The sequence below is a fragment of the Melopsittacus undulatus genome, chromosome 4 (genome assembly GCF_012275295.1).
Source record: "Melopsittacus undulatus isolate bMelUnd1 chromosome 4, bMelUnd1.mat.Z, whole genome shotgun sequence".
NCBI classification, from domain to species: Eukaryota; Metazoa; Chordata; class Aves; order Psittaciformes; family Psittaculidae; genus Melopsittacus; species Melopsittacus undulatus.
The window spans coordinates 1,170,098-1,182,388 of NC_047530.1; the positions used below are offsets into that span (position 1 = coordinate 1,170,098).

At 58.5% G+C, this 12,291-nt stretch overlaps 1 protein-coding gene across 1 annotated transcript; it reads right to left on the bottom strand.

Annotated features, from left to right (window-relative positions):
- Positions 1-1,867: 1,867 nt before the first annotated feature.
- Positions 1,868-11,204, bottom strand: LOC117436013 (ras-related and estrogen-regulated growth inhibitor-like). Its single transcript, XM_034061572.1, has 4 exons — positions 11,086-11,204; positions 5,463-5,519; positions 3,297-3,370; positions 1,868-2,597 (listed from the first exon to the last, which is right to left on the bottom strand). The coding sequence occupies exons 1-4, from the start codon at positions 11,180-11,182 to the stop codon at positions 2,112-2,114; spliced, it is 714 nt and encodes a 237-aa protein (XP_033917463.1). The 5' UTR covers positions 11,183-11,204; the 3' UTR covers positions 1,868-2,111.
- Between the last annotated feature and the right edge of the window lie 1,087 nt (positions 11,205-12,291).

The window sequence follows — 12,291 nt, forward strand, 5'->3', positions numbered from 1 at the left end:
CCACACTGGCAGCCCAAGGCATCACTGGCAGTTGCCAACATGGCTTTTATTGTCACAGGAGCAGCAGCAGAGGGTGTGATAGGTCACTATGGGGGGACACTGTAACCCCACAGGTCATCCTGCACATGCACCCCACAGGGCAGCGCTCAGCATCGGATGGGATGGAGGGAGAGAAGGATGCTGCAGGGAGAGGATGCTGCTGTCTGCAAGCCCTGCTCCCTCCTTTACCACCTCAGCTCTGAGCAGAGATATATTCCCAGCCCAAGGTGGTTTTCCATGTGGGAATGGGGCAATTAAGCAGAAAAGGGGGTCCCTGCATGGAGCATCATTTTCAGCTCCCTGCATCCAGGGTTCAAACTGGCACCCATGGGTTTGCTCACACCACAGAGAGGTGCAGGGCAAAGGCAGGAACACGGCTCCTCTCGGATGCAGAAGCTTGATCCCAGCCTAAGGTTCCAATGAGCATCAGCAATCCAGTGTGTTCCATGTGCTCCCCTTGCAGGAGGGCTGCCCAGGTGGAGATGGAGATGGAAAACGGGGGCAGCCCCAAAGGCAGCACCCAGTAAAGCACCGGGGATGCGGTGGGTCCGGCTGGAGATGGAGCATCAGCATCTGCCCTGTGTGGGGACTGTACTTACATGGTCAGTGAAGGAGCCTGAAACAAGAGCTGGGTTTCCAGACCAGACATGGATGAAGAGGCTTTCCCCCCCCCCCAGATCCCTGGTTTGCTTTTAAACAAGCCCTTGGTGACAGCCCATGGGCAGTGGGGATGGAGGAGCTCCTCCATAGGCAGGGAATGGGGGTTCTGCCCCTCTGCAGTGGCTTCAGGTCACAGCCTGAGAATGGGGATGGGAACACAGTGCTGGGCTTGGACAGATGGATGCTGGTGGCTGCAGATGGTGAATGGGCTCCTTGTGGGGACCATGGGGACGTGGCTTCCCCCACACACACTGACCAGTGCAGTGGGTCTGGGCATGGAGGGTGGAAGTGGGCAGTGGGTTTGAGCATCAAGGCAGGGATGGCCGATGGAGCTGCAGCCACCATGGGGTGACCCCAGTGTTGTGGGTGCACCCCCAGGGCACAAACAGACCCAGCTTTGTCAGGGGACACCCACAGAGATGTGTCTGTGTGGGGCCTGATCCCCACTGAGCATCCAGAGGCTGCCCCAACACCACCGCAGTGGTGTCACCATGAACACAACACCACCGCAGTGGTGTCACCATGAACCCAACACCACCGCAGTGGTGTCACCATGAACACAACACCACCGCAGTGGTGTCACCATGAACACAACACCACCGCAGTGGTGTCACCATGAACCCAACACCACCGCAGTGGTGTCACCATGAACACAACACCACCGCAGTGGTGTCACCGTGAACCCAACACCACCGCAGTGGTGTCACCATGAACTCAACACCACCGCAGTGGTGTCACCGTGAACCCAACACCACCGCAGTGGTGTCACCACGAACCCAACACCACCGCAGTGGTGTCACCATGAACCCAACACCACCGCAGTGGTGTCACCGTGAACCCAACACCACCGCAGTGGTGTCACCGTGAACCCAACACCACCGCAGTGGTGTCACCATGAACCCAACACCACGGCAGTGGTGTCACCATGAACCCAACACCACGGCAGTGGTGTCACCATGAACCCAACACCACGGCAGTGGTGTCACCATGAACCCAACACCACCGCAGTGGTGTCACCATGAACCCAACACCACCGCAGTGGTGTCACCATGAACCCAACACCATCCCAGTGGTGTCACCATGAACCCAACACCACCGCAGTGGTGTCACCATGAACCCAACACCACCGCAGTGGTGTCACCATGAACACAACACCACTGCAGTCACCACGAACCAGCTTCACCAGTGACTTCAGCCAGGCAGGAGGAGGAGGAGGGAGCACAGATGGGTGCAGAGCATCGTCCCTGCTGCCACAAAGCCTGTCTGTGCCAACAGGCTTCCAAAGGCTGCTGAGCCCTGATCCCACCTCCCCATCCATAACCCTTCCCTCTGGAGCCAGCACAGCCCCACAAGCTGCCCTCAGCCCTGGGGCTGAAGCAGCAGGATAGGACCTGTCCCTGTGTGCTCCTCAGTCACTCGGGGATGTAGTCCCTGAAGGAGTTAAAGCTGAGGCTCCGTCCGGCTGAGTGTGAACTGGAGCTCGCCTGCATCTTTGGGATCTTCTCCATCAGCTTCGACACCGTCCTCCTCTTGAAGGAGCCTGGGGAGCAATGTCCCTGCCTCAGGAGCTCCTGGTACAGGGCACTGAACACGGCCACGGGCTCCTCGTAGCTGTCCCGGGTGGAGATCTCATAGAAGGGCAGCTTCAAGGCCTTGGCCAGGTTCTCACCGTCCTCGGTGGACACCATGCGGTCGAACTGGAGGTCCTTCTTGTTGGCCACGATGACAACAGGCGGCTGGTCACCGGTGCTGCCGCGCCGGGGGCTGCCGTGGATGTGGTTGATGAGGAAGCAGAGCCTCATCACCTCATCGAAGCTGCATCTGTCTGTCACTGAGTAGACCACAGCGAAGCCATCGCCCCACTTGATCTTCTCCTCTATCTGCAGGGAGTCCTCCTCCTGATGGGCACATAAGATCCTGTTAACACCAACACCTTCACTGGGGGATGGACCCCGAAGCCTTCCATGGGGTCATCAGCACCTCCCTGAAGGGTTCTGGCCATGCACAGCAATGATGTGCACATCACACAGGTAAGGGTAGGGCTGGATGTGATGGGGGGAGCAAAGTGAAGGATGGAGACAGTGATCAGCACCTCCCTGAAGGCTTCTGGCCATGCACAGCAATGATGTGCAGAGCACATGGGTAAGGGTAGGGCTGGATGTGATGGGGGGAGCAAAGTGAAAGATGCAGACAGTGATCAGCCCCATCCTGATAAGGGAAAGGGAGAGTTGGTGATGCTAAAGCGGATGCCCAGAGGCAGGGATGCTGCTGCATGGGAAGCCAGCACAGGGCTCTCCCCTGCTGCAGTCCCAGTGCTTGGTGTCTCCTTCCATCAGTAAGGGGAATGGGGAAACATTCAGCTGAAGACACACTGGGATTGATGTTAGAGACACAGGAATACCCCAAAGCATCCTTCGTCCAAGATAAACACAGCAGCATAGAACCACAGCCTGGTTTGGGTTGGAAGGGACCTTAAACCTCATCCATACACAGGGACCCCTTCCCCTGGAGCAGCTGCTCCAAGCCCTGTGTCCTGCCTGGCCCTGAGCACTGCAGGGATGGGGCAGCCTGAAGCTATGGGAGCAGCAGGAGCTCACCTGCCCCGCGGTGTCCAGGATCTCCAAGTGCACCATCTCCCCATCAATGACAGCCACGTGTCTGTAGATCATCTCTGGAGAGGACAGAGAGAGAAGCCTGAGTGAGAGGAGCCCCATGGAGGCAATGAGGACCTGGGCACTCAGTGCTGTGCTGGAGGAGTTAATCCTGGCCTACTGCAACCCACAGCCTCTGTGGGCTCTGCTGTGAGGGCACATCCTGAGCTGGTCCTCAGCCTGTCCCCATGCCGGGGAAGGGCCACCCTGTGCCCATGGCATTGAGCTCAGCAACTCTGATGGGTACAGAGCCCCAAACAGCACCCAGATGGATTCTGCCTTACTGGAAAGAAAAGGTTTACAGTGACCCAAGTGCTGGAGCAAGAAGGGTCATGGAGTGATGCTCCTGCAAGGGAAGGGGAGATCAGCAGGAGAGGGTGAGGAGCTGGGTTTGTTCTCATAGCATCACAGAACCCAGCCTGGTTTGGGATGGAAGGGACCTTAAAGCTACAGCTCCAACCCCAACCCCTTCCACTGCAGCAGCTGCTCCAAGCCCCTGTGTCCAACCTGGCCTTGAGCACTGCCAGGGATGGGGCAGCCACAGCTTCTCTGGGCACCCTGTGCCAGCGCCTCAGCACCCTCCCAGGGAACAGCTTCTGCCTCAGAGCTCAGCTCAGTCTCCCCTCTCTTGGGCAGGTTCAAGCCATTCCCCTTGGCCTGTCCCTACATCCCTTGTCCCAAGCCCCTCTCCATGCTCCTCACCAGCCCTTTGCCCATCCAGCCCTGAGCTCCTGCTCTGAAGCAGCAGCTCCTTCGTAACCAAGCAATGAAAGTGGCTTTGGTGGCATCTGGGCAGCTCTGGAGCACAGAACCCCTTTGAGCTTCACTAACATCATCAGCAAGGAAAGCCCCATCCCTGTGCTTGGCAACCACATGCTCAGAGGACACTGTGCAGGCAGATGGAGCAGCTCAGTCACACTGGGCTCATGTGCCAGGCACGACAGGGCAGGAACCCATCTGGCCTATGGGATAAACAGGCACCTTCCCTCTCCCCTGCCACAAGCAGCACCAGGAACACACGTGTGGGCTCCGTGGTTCATCACATCCCATGGAGCAAGCACAACAGGAGGCAGAGGAAGAACAAACTGTGCTCCAGGGGAAGCATCACTCATGGCATCAAGTGCAGAGGGAACACACAGGGCAGTGCTTGAGGGGTTGTGCTTCAAACCAGCCCCATCCCTCCTGCTCCCTGGGATCCAGATGGGTTGGAACAGGGAATTCCCCAGTTCCCATGCTGGTGGCAGTGGATGTGGCAGAGGATGCACAGCCCCTGAGCAAGCACTATGGGGACACTTGGCATGGATGTGGCTTCAGTGCCCCAAACCCTCAGAGCCAGGGACAGGCAGGACCTTCCCACTGCCCCAGAGGCTCAGACACCTCCTTGCCTTAAAGCCACCTCCCAGCATGGCCAGGCACATGGTGCCTGCTCCTGATGCTAAGGGCTCACCCCAACATGGAGCCTGCTCCTGATGCTAAGGGCTCACCCCAACACGGAGCCTGCTGCTGATGCCAAGGGCTCACCCCAACACGGTGCCTGCTCCTGATGCCAAGGGCTCACCCCAACACGGTGCCTGCTGCTGATGCTAAGGGCTCACCCCAACAGCCTGCTCCTGATGCTAAGGGCTCACCCCAACACGGTGCCTGCTCCTGATGCCAAGGGCTCACCCCAACATGATGCCTGCCCCTGATGCTAAGGGCTCACCCCAACACAGTGCCTGCTGCTGATGCCAAGGGCTCACCCCAACACGGTGCCTGCTCCTGATGCTAAGGGCTCACCCCAACACGGTGCCTGCTCCTGATGCCAAGGGCTCACCCCAACATGATGCCTGCCCCTGATGCTAAGGGCTCACCCCAACACAGTGCCTGCTGCTGATGCCAAGGGCTCACCCCAACATGATGCCTGCCCCTGATGCTAAGGGCTCACCCCAACACGGTGCCTGTTGCTGATGCCAAGGGCTCACCCCAATAGGCTTTTGCCTTAATGAAACCAATGGAGAAGGGAAGGGGCTGCAAGGGCCGGTGAATGCAGTGAGCCTGGGAGCAGGGTCTGCTCTGCCCATATCTGGGTGCATGGGGGTCCCCATGCAGCAACAAGGGAAAGGATTCACCTACCCAGGGTTGGGTCGTAGTCTCCAATGAATCTCCTGGTGATGAACCTGACGGTCAGCGCTGTAAGAAACACAGAAACCAGTGATGGACAACGTGCAGAGAACCAGCAGCTGAACTGGGGTGAGGGATGGAGCAAAGAGCTGCCCCAGCCTCATGGAAAGGCTCCATGGGGGCACCAGGATCAGACACCCAGCAGTGATGCTGCAAACGTTTGCATTGAGGACCAAAACCCAGCATGAGATGGGATGCTCCAGGCAGAGGATGAGGTCTCTGCCCAGCCTCAGCTGCCTGCTCGCTGCCATGGGGGGTCACAACCTGCATCTCCTGGCTCATCCTGCACTGATGAGTGATGCCCTCACTGATGAGCTCAACACAGGGCACATCAGTGCTGGGTCAGGCTCTGCTGGCGCTGGTTCTGTAACATGGGATGGGTCCCATGAACTTGGGTGCTGTTGGTTTAACCAAGCCCAGGCTCACAGCAGGGAGGGAGCTGCTGGCACCAGATCCTATGGGGCTCATCACAGAGCCAAAGCTGGAGGGGCACAGGGCACAGCAGACCCAGAGGTGCCCTTCACCCCTGCCATGTGCTGCCAAAACCAGGAGGAGCTGGGCAAGGAGCAGCCCATCCCTGGGTGCACATCAGCTTCCTGCTATGCCTGCACTCAGGAATCCATGTTCCCAGCACAGGGATGCTGGGCACAAGCTGGGACCATTGTTTCACCCTTGCAAGGAGCATCCTGGCAGCTCTCAGCATGCAGGGGATGAAAAGCCACAGGATCCCAGCCTGGTTTGGGTTGGAAGGGACCTTAAAGCTCCTCCAGCTCCAACCCCTTCCACTGGAGCAGCTGCTCCAAGCCCTGTGTCCAACACTGCCAGGGATGGGGCAGGCACCATCTCCCATCTGCTGGCACAGCATCAATACAGGGATTGAACCATTTGGCCCCACTTTTCCTCCTTGCAGGGCAAGGGATGGCAGGAGCAGCCACACATGGTACTGGGGCAGTTCAACCCCTTTATCCTATTACCACATCCCTGCACCAGAGACTGGAGATGTGAAGCCCATATTACACCCTAATGCCAGGCTGCTGGAGCTCTGTGGGGCTGGAGCCTTGCCCAGCAGCTCCATCAAACTGGTGGTGGCTCCTCCTGACTGGGTGCTGCAGGATGAAGGACACAGAGCTCAGCTCCAGAGCAAGCCAGGTGGAGGTGGGCAGGATCCCAAACCGAAACCAGAGGCTCCTTGGCCATGGGCTCTATAGGGTGTGAGGACAAGTGACAGGGCTGAGGCTCAGCTGGCAATGGTCAGGAATGGGAAGCAGGGGGAAAAGCAAAGGTTTTGTAAGCAATGAAGCAATCTGGAGGTGCTGGAATCCCTGCTGGGCAGGGAGGCAGCCGGAGCGTTCCCATCACTGCTGCTAACAGAGAGCCAAGCTCGGATAGAGGTCCCTGATGTGGCCAAAGGGACACAAACCCACATCTGTCCCTGCCCTGGGTTGTGCTGGGTTTATCCCATTCCTGCTCTGGGGCATGCAGAAGCCTCCTGGCACTGCAGCAGGACCATTATGGTGCCCATGGCAGCTCACTGGGTGGCACAGGGAGCTGACAAAGGGACACTGATGCTCATGAAAGTGGGCAGAGCAGGTGAGATGGTATCAAGCTGTTCCCTTGCAGGCAGAGCACAGCAGCATCCTATGGGAAGATGCAGGAGAACAGCACAAAGCTGACACATCTGAACCTGACTTCCCACAAGCCTTGAGCACACCATGGAACAGCCTTGGGAGAGCTGTGGAGGCTGTGATGATGCTCGGGATGAAGGGGAGAGGCCGGGAGGTGGTGCTTGGCTTTCCCAGGCAAGGAGGAACAGCAAAGCCAAGGAACAACAACAGAGCAAGGGCACAATGTACAGATCCTGCCTGGAATGGGTCACCCCGACCAGCACAGATAATGATGGTGGTGGTGAACCAGCAGAGACCAAGGGGCTGGGTGCGGATGTGGGTCCCAGCTCAGCCTGGACCAAAGGGAAGCTCTGGGGTGGATGCTTTGGAAGCATCGGCTGCCTGGGGATGATTCAGGAGCAGCCCCATAGAGCAGTGCTATAGGAACCAGCTCTGGTCATGGAGCTCAAACAGGAATGGAGCCATCACAATGGGAAGCTCAAAGGCTGTGTCTGGTACTGCCCCAGTGGAGCACTGGAGGAGCTTCTGCACTGGAGAAGGGACTGGTTTTGGGAAGAGAATGGTTCATCTGCTCACCTCCACCATCCACACCTGGACTGGATGATCTCAAAGGTCTTTTCCAACCGGTTGATTCTATTATCCCCACCCTTTGGAATATCTTCCTGCAGGGAATTGCCTTCAGGATGCAGCAGGATGGACCAGGAAAGGACCAGAAGCATCCCCAGAAGCAGCTCTCCAGCCCTGTGGACTGAATGAGCTTCCCCATGGCTCTCAGCACAGCAGGAAGGGGAGATGCTGGCTGGGAGAGCAGCACAAGCATCCCCTCAGAGGTGGGTTCAGGAACACCTCACTCTGCCTATGGAAAGGGGGAGGCCACAAAACTCATCTTCATGCTTGGACCTCAGGGTCTAAGCTAATTCAAAGGGGTTACTGGGTTCCTGGGGCTGATCCATGAGCTGCTGTTGTGGATGTGATGGTTCAACACAAAACCCTCTGTGTGGCCTCGTGTACATCACATCTGGTCAATGCTGCTGCTGGGAACACGCACCCAGATGCAGGCAGAGAACCTGGTTGGGAGGCTGGGGGAGCACAGCTCATGGTAGTGATGCTGGAGCCCTTGAAGGTGTTAATGATGGTAATGGGTCATTAGGGGGTTATTGATGGTAAGGAACAGGCTGTGCAGTGAAAGGCAGTGGAGAGGATGGGAAGGGCTTGGAAAGGTGATGGGAGCAGAGAGTGAAATTGGTGGAAAACGAGTGGAAACAGGGAAAAAACAACAGTGAGAGGGACCTTAAAGCTACAGCTCCAACCCCTTCCCATGGAGCAGCTGCTCCAAGCCCCTGTGTCCAACCTGGCCTTGAGCACTGCCAGGGATGGGGCAGCCACAGCTTCTCTGGGCACCCTGTGCCAGCGCCTCAGCACCCTCCCAGGGAACAGCTTCTGCCTCAGAGCTCAGCTCAGTCTCCCCTCGGGCAGGTTCAAGCCATTCCTATGTCCCCCACATCCTATTCCCACACCAAGCCAGGCAGGATCTGTGTGTTCATCCCAGGAACATGGGTTCCAGCCAGGCTGTTTGCTCCTTCAGCCCCAGCATCTCCTGCCTGGGGCATTCACCATCCCTTCTCCTTCCAAGCTGTCTCCATGTTCCAAGCCAGGGATGCGATGGAACAAGCATGTCATGGAACCACAACTGCTCCATGGAGATAAGCGAGGATCATCCCACAGGAGGCTCCTATCAGCAGTGTCAAGGAGGTGACCACATCCCAGCATGAGGGAAGCCAGGCTCGGGTTCTAGAAGGCACCTGACCCTGTGCCATGCACCAGGGCTGGAGCACATGGTGCTGTGCTGGAACAGGAGCCAATTACATTGATTAGAAGCTGGCTGGAGCACAAGAACACAGGCAGAGCTGCCAACCGGAGGCACGGATGCAGGCAGAGACATCAGCACATCCATGAGCCTTATCCAGGGCCTTTTCCCCTCCGTCTTGAGCATAAGTAACCTTGGAAAGGGCTTTTCTTGATCCCCAAAGCTAAGAGGTTAAGTGCATGTTCCCTTTGGACCAGCATCAGTGCAGATCCCGCTGGTGATCCCAAAGCAGAGCTTACTTGGAGGCACGGCACAGTTCACACTGATGGAGGTAACTGCAGCCTCTGCAGGTGATTTACACCCAGACCAAGTCTTTACCAATGGGTCTGCACCCAAATCCACTCGGAGGATCCCAAGATATGGAGGGAAATGGGAATATTTCCAAACTGCTCCAAAATCCAACTGTTTTGCTGAGGATTGAGGGTTTGGGTTGTCCTGTTGTGTGTGTGTCCTCCCCTTTTGCAGCTCTCCAGATGTTAATTCCCCCTTTGATTCTCACCCATCTCAGCCCCCTCAGCTTTCCCAACCTGGATTCTGCTTCCCAAGGGATGGATGTGGATGGTGCTACTCCAGCATTGGGTTCACTCCATCCTGCCAGGACCAGGAGCTTGGTGGCTCAGGGATGGGATAGGATGGAATCCACCTTCACCCCCTGCACCCCTCCCCAAAACAGGGGATCCCCACGTGTCGCATCCCTTCCTCCCCCTGCCTTGGGGACCAGCTGCCTCCTTGGGCACAGCACCCAGTGGGTGTCCACAGTGTCCCTTGGCAGGGGAGGACGTGCAGGATGGCACCAAGGGGACAGACCCGTGTCAGTGCTGCAGGGGATCATGTTCCTGACATTCCCAGGGGCTGCTCCTGGTTCCTGGCATGCTCCAGGCTCTTCCCTGCACGAGTCGGGTATCGATTCCTTCCCTGTGCCCTGATCTCATGGTCTGTGTCACCACCACAGCCCGAAGGGACAGCAAAACCCACACTGCTGAGGGCACAACGGAGCTGAGCCACTGCAGGGCAGACCCACAGATACCCGACCATCGGGAGCCATGGAAAACCCTATGGAGGGAGGTCTAACCCTATGGAGGAGGCACAGCAGCCTCTCATGTGCCTGCAGGAGGGATCCATAGCTCCCATATACCGGCTGCACACGGATTCAGACTGGAAGGGGTGAACTGGACCACTATATGCAACCATCACTGACATCCCTCTGCTCGCAGGGACCCCCCCGTGCCCTGGGTACCCGTGGAGCTGGACCGAGCTCCCTGTGCCAGGCTCTTATCCAGACCTGGGAGTCTCCTCCTTTGATTCAATCAGGGAATCCTGGTTTTCCAGTGGCTCCGGGCAGGAAGTTCGCCGGTTACTGTATATGGAAACACAACAGCACCAGAGCCAGAGCCGCTGGCCAGGAGCCAGGCGGAGGTGCCACCGCTGCCGTGGTTATTCCTCTATGGAGAGGGACATTGCCCTGTCCAAGGACACAACCGTGTCCCTCAGGCTCTGCGGGCATCCCTGCCCCGCTGCAATGGGAACAACGTGGACCCACACGGACAGCACCTTTCCCCCCTCATGACCAGCATCGCTCATCCCTGCTCCTGGAACGCTGGATGCTGCCCAGAACGGGAGCGTTGGACACCTTCAGCACACGGATGGAGGACTGGGAAGAACGGGAGGGTGATTCCCGAGCAGGAGGGGGATGAAGGAGGGAGCTCAGGTGCTCCGGGCTCAGCATCCCGATCCGCACAGGTGGGAGCACCGCAAAGCGCCGGGAAAAGGAGTTTTCCTAAAGGAAAACTAAAGGGAAACTAAAGCTCCAGGAGGCTCCGCAAGCCTCGCATGGCTGCAAACGAGCACCGGACTCAAAGCACCGGCTCCTGCGAGCCCCGGGTCGAGCCCCGCTGCAGAGCCCAAAGGACCCCGCAAGCCGGATGCCCTGAAACCGACCCGGCTCCACAGGGATCATCCCTCCATCCCCATCCCGGTGCTACCGAACCTGGGGCAGGGGAAACCGAAGGGGCCATCGGGTGAGGCCGGGGGCTGGGAAGGGGTCACCGGGTGGGATGGGGGGGATGCAGGGGACCCCTCTTACCGGTCTTGCCCACTGCGCTCTGCCCCAGCACAACGAGGCGCAGGGTCCGGCCCGGGCTGAGGCTCACGGAGCGGCGGAGGGGCCGTGGGAAGCTCATCCCGGGGCTCCGGTGCTCCGACGGGCGCTGCTCCGACGGCTCCGCCCCGAGGGCCGGGCTCGGCCTTGGGGCGGTGCGGGCGGTCCCGGCCCGTGCTCGGCTCCTCCTCCTCCTCCTCCTCCTCCTCCTCCTCCTCCTCCTCCTCCTCCTCCTCCTCCTCCTCCTCCTCCTCCTCCCCCTCCTCCCCCCCCCCCCCCCCCCCTTCTCCTTCTCCTTCTCCTTCTCCTTCTCCTTCTCCTTCTCCTTCTCCTTCTCCTTCTCCTTCTCCTTCTCCTTCTCCTTCTCCTTCTCCTTCTCCTTCTCCTTCTCCTTCTCCTTCTCCTTCTCCTTCTCCTTCTCCTTCTCCTTCTCCTTCTCCTTCTCCTTCTCCTTCTCCTTCTCCTTCTCCTTCTCCTTCTCCTTCTCCTTCTCCTTCTCCTTCTCCTTCTCCTTCTCCTTCTCCTTCTCCTCCTCCTTCTCCTCCTTCTCCTTCTCCTTCTCCTCCTCCTCCTCCTCCTCCTCCTTCTCCTCCTTCTCCTTCTCCTTCTCCTTCTCCTTCTCCTCCTTCTCCTTCTCCTCCTTCTCCTTCTCCTTCTCCTTCTCCTTCTCCTTCTCCTTCTCCTTCTCCTTCTCCTTCTCCTCCTTCTCCTTCTCCTTCTCCTCCTTCTCCTTCTCCTTCTCCTCCTTCTCCTTCTCCTTCTCCCCTTCTCCTTCTCCTCCTCCTCCTCCTCCTCCTCCTCCTCCTCCCTCCGTGCCTCAGTTTCCCCGCACACAAACATCGCCGGTGGCAGCCCCAAGAGCGAGGGGAGAGGGGAACGGTCCCAAACCCACGGGGGGAGCAGGGTCCGGGGCTGCCTCCCCCCCCCCGGCACCGGATCAAGGTTTGTGTTCGGCTGCTCCTGCGTGCGAGAGGAGTTAAGGAGGACCCGACAGGGGCTGGCTCAGCCCCAGCCTTGCCTCGCTCCATGTTCCAGGCGCAGCGTGGTCCCAAACCCATCCGAGCGGCTCCACACGCTCCGCACATCACCCAGCACAAGGCAAGGAGCAAATCCTGGCTCTGCCTAAGGCAGCGGTGAACCCACTCACTGCAAGAGAGACCTTGAGGGATGGAGCAGGGCAATGGAGCTGGT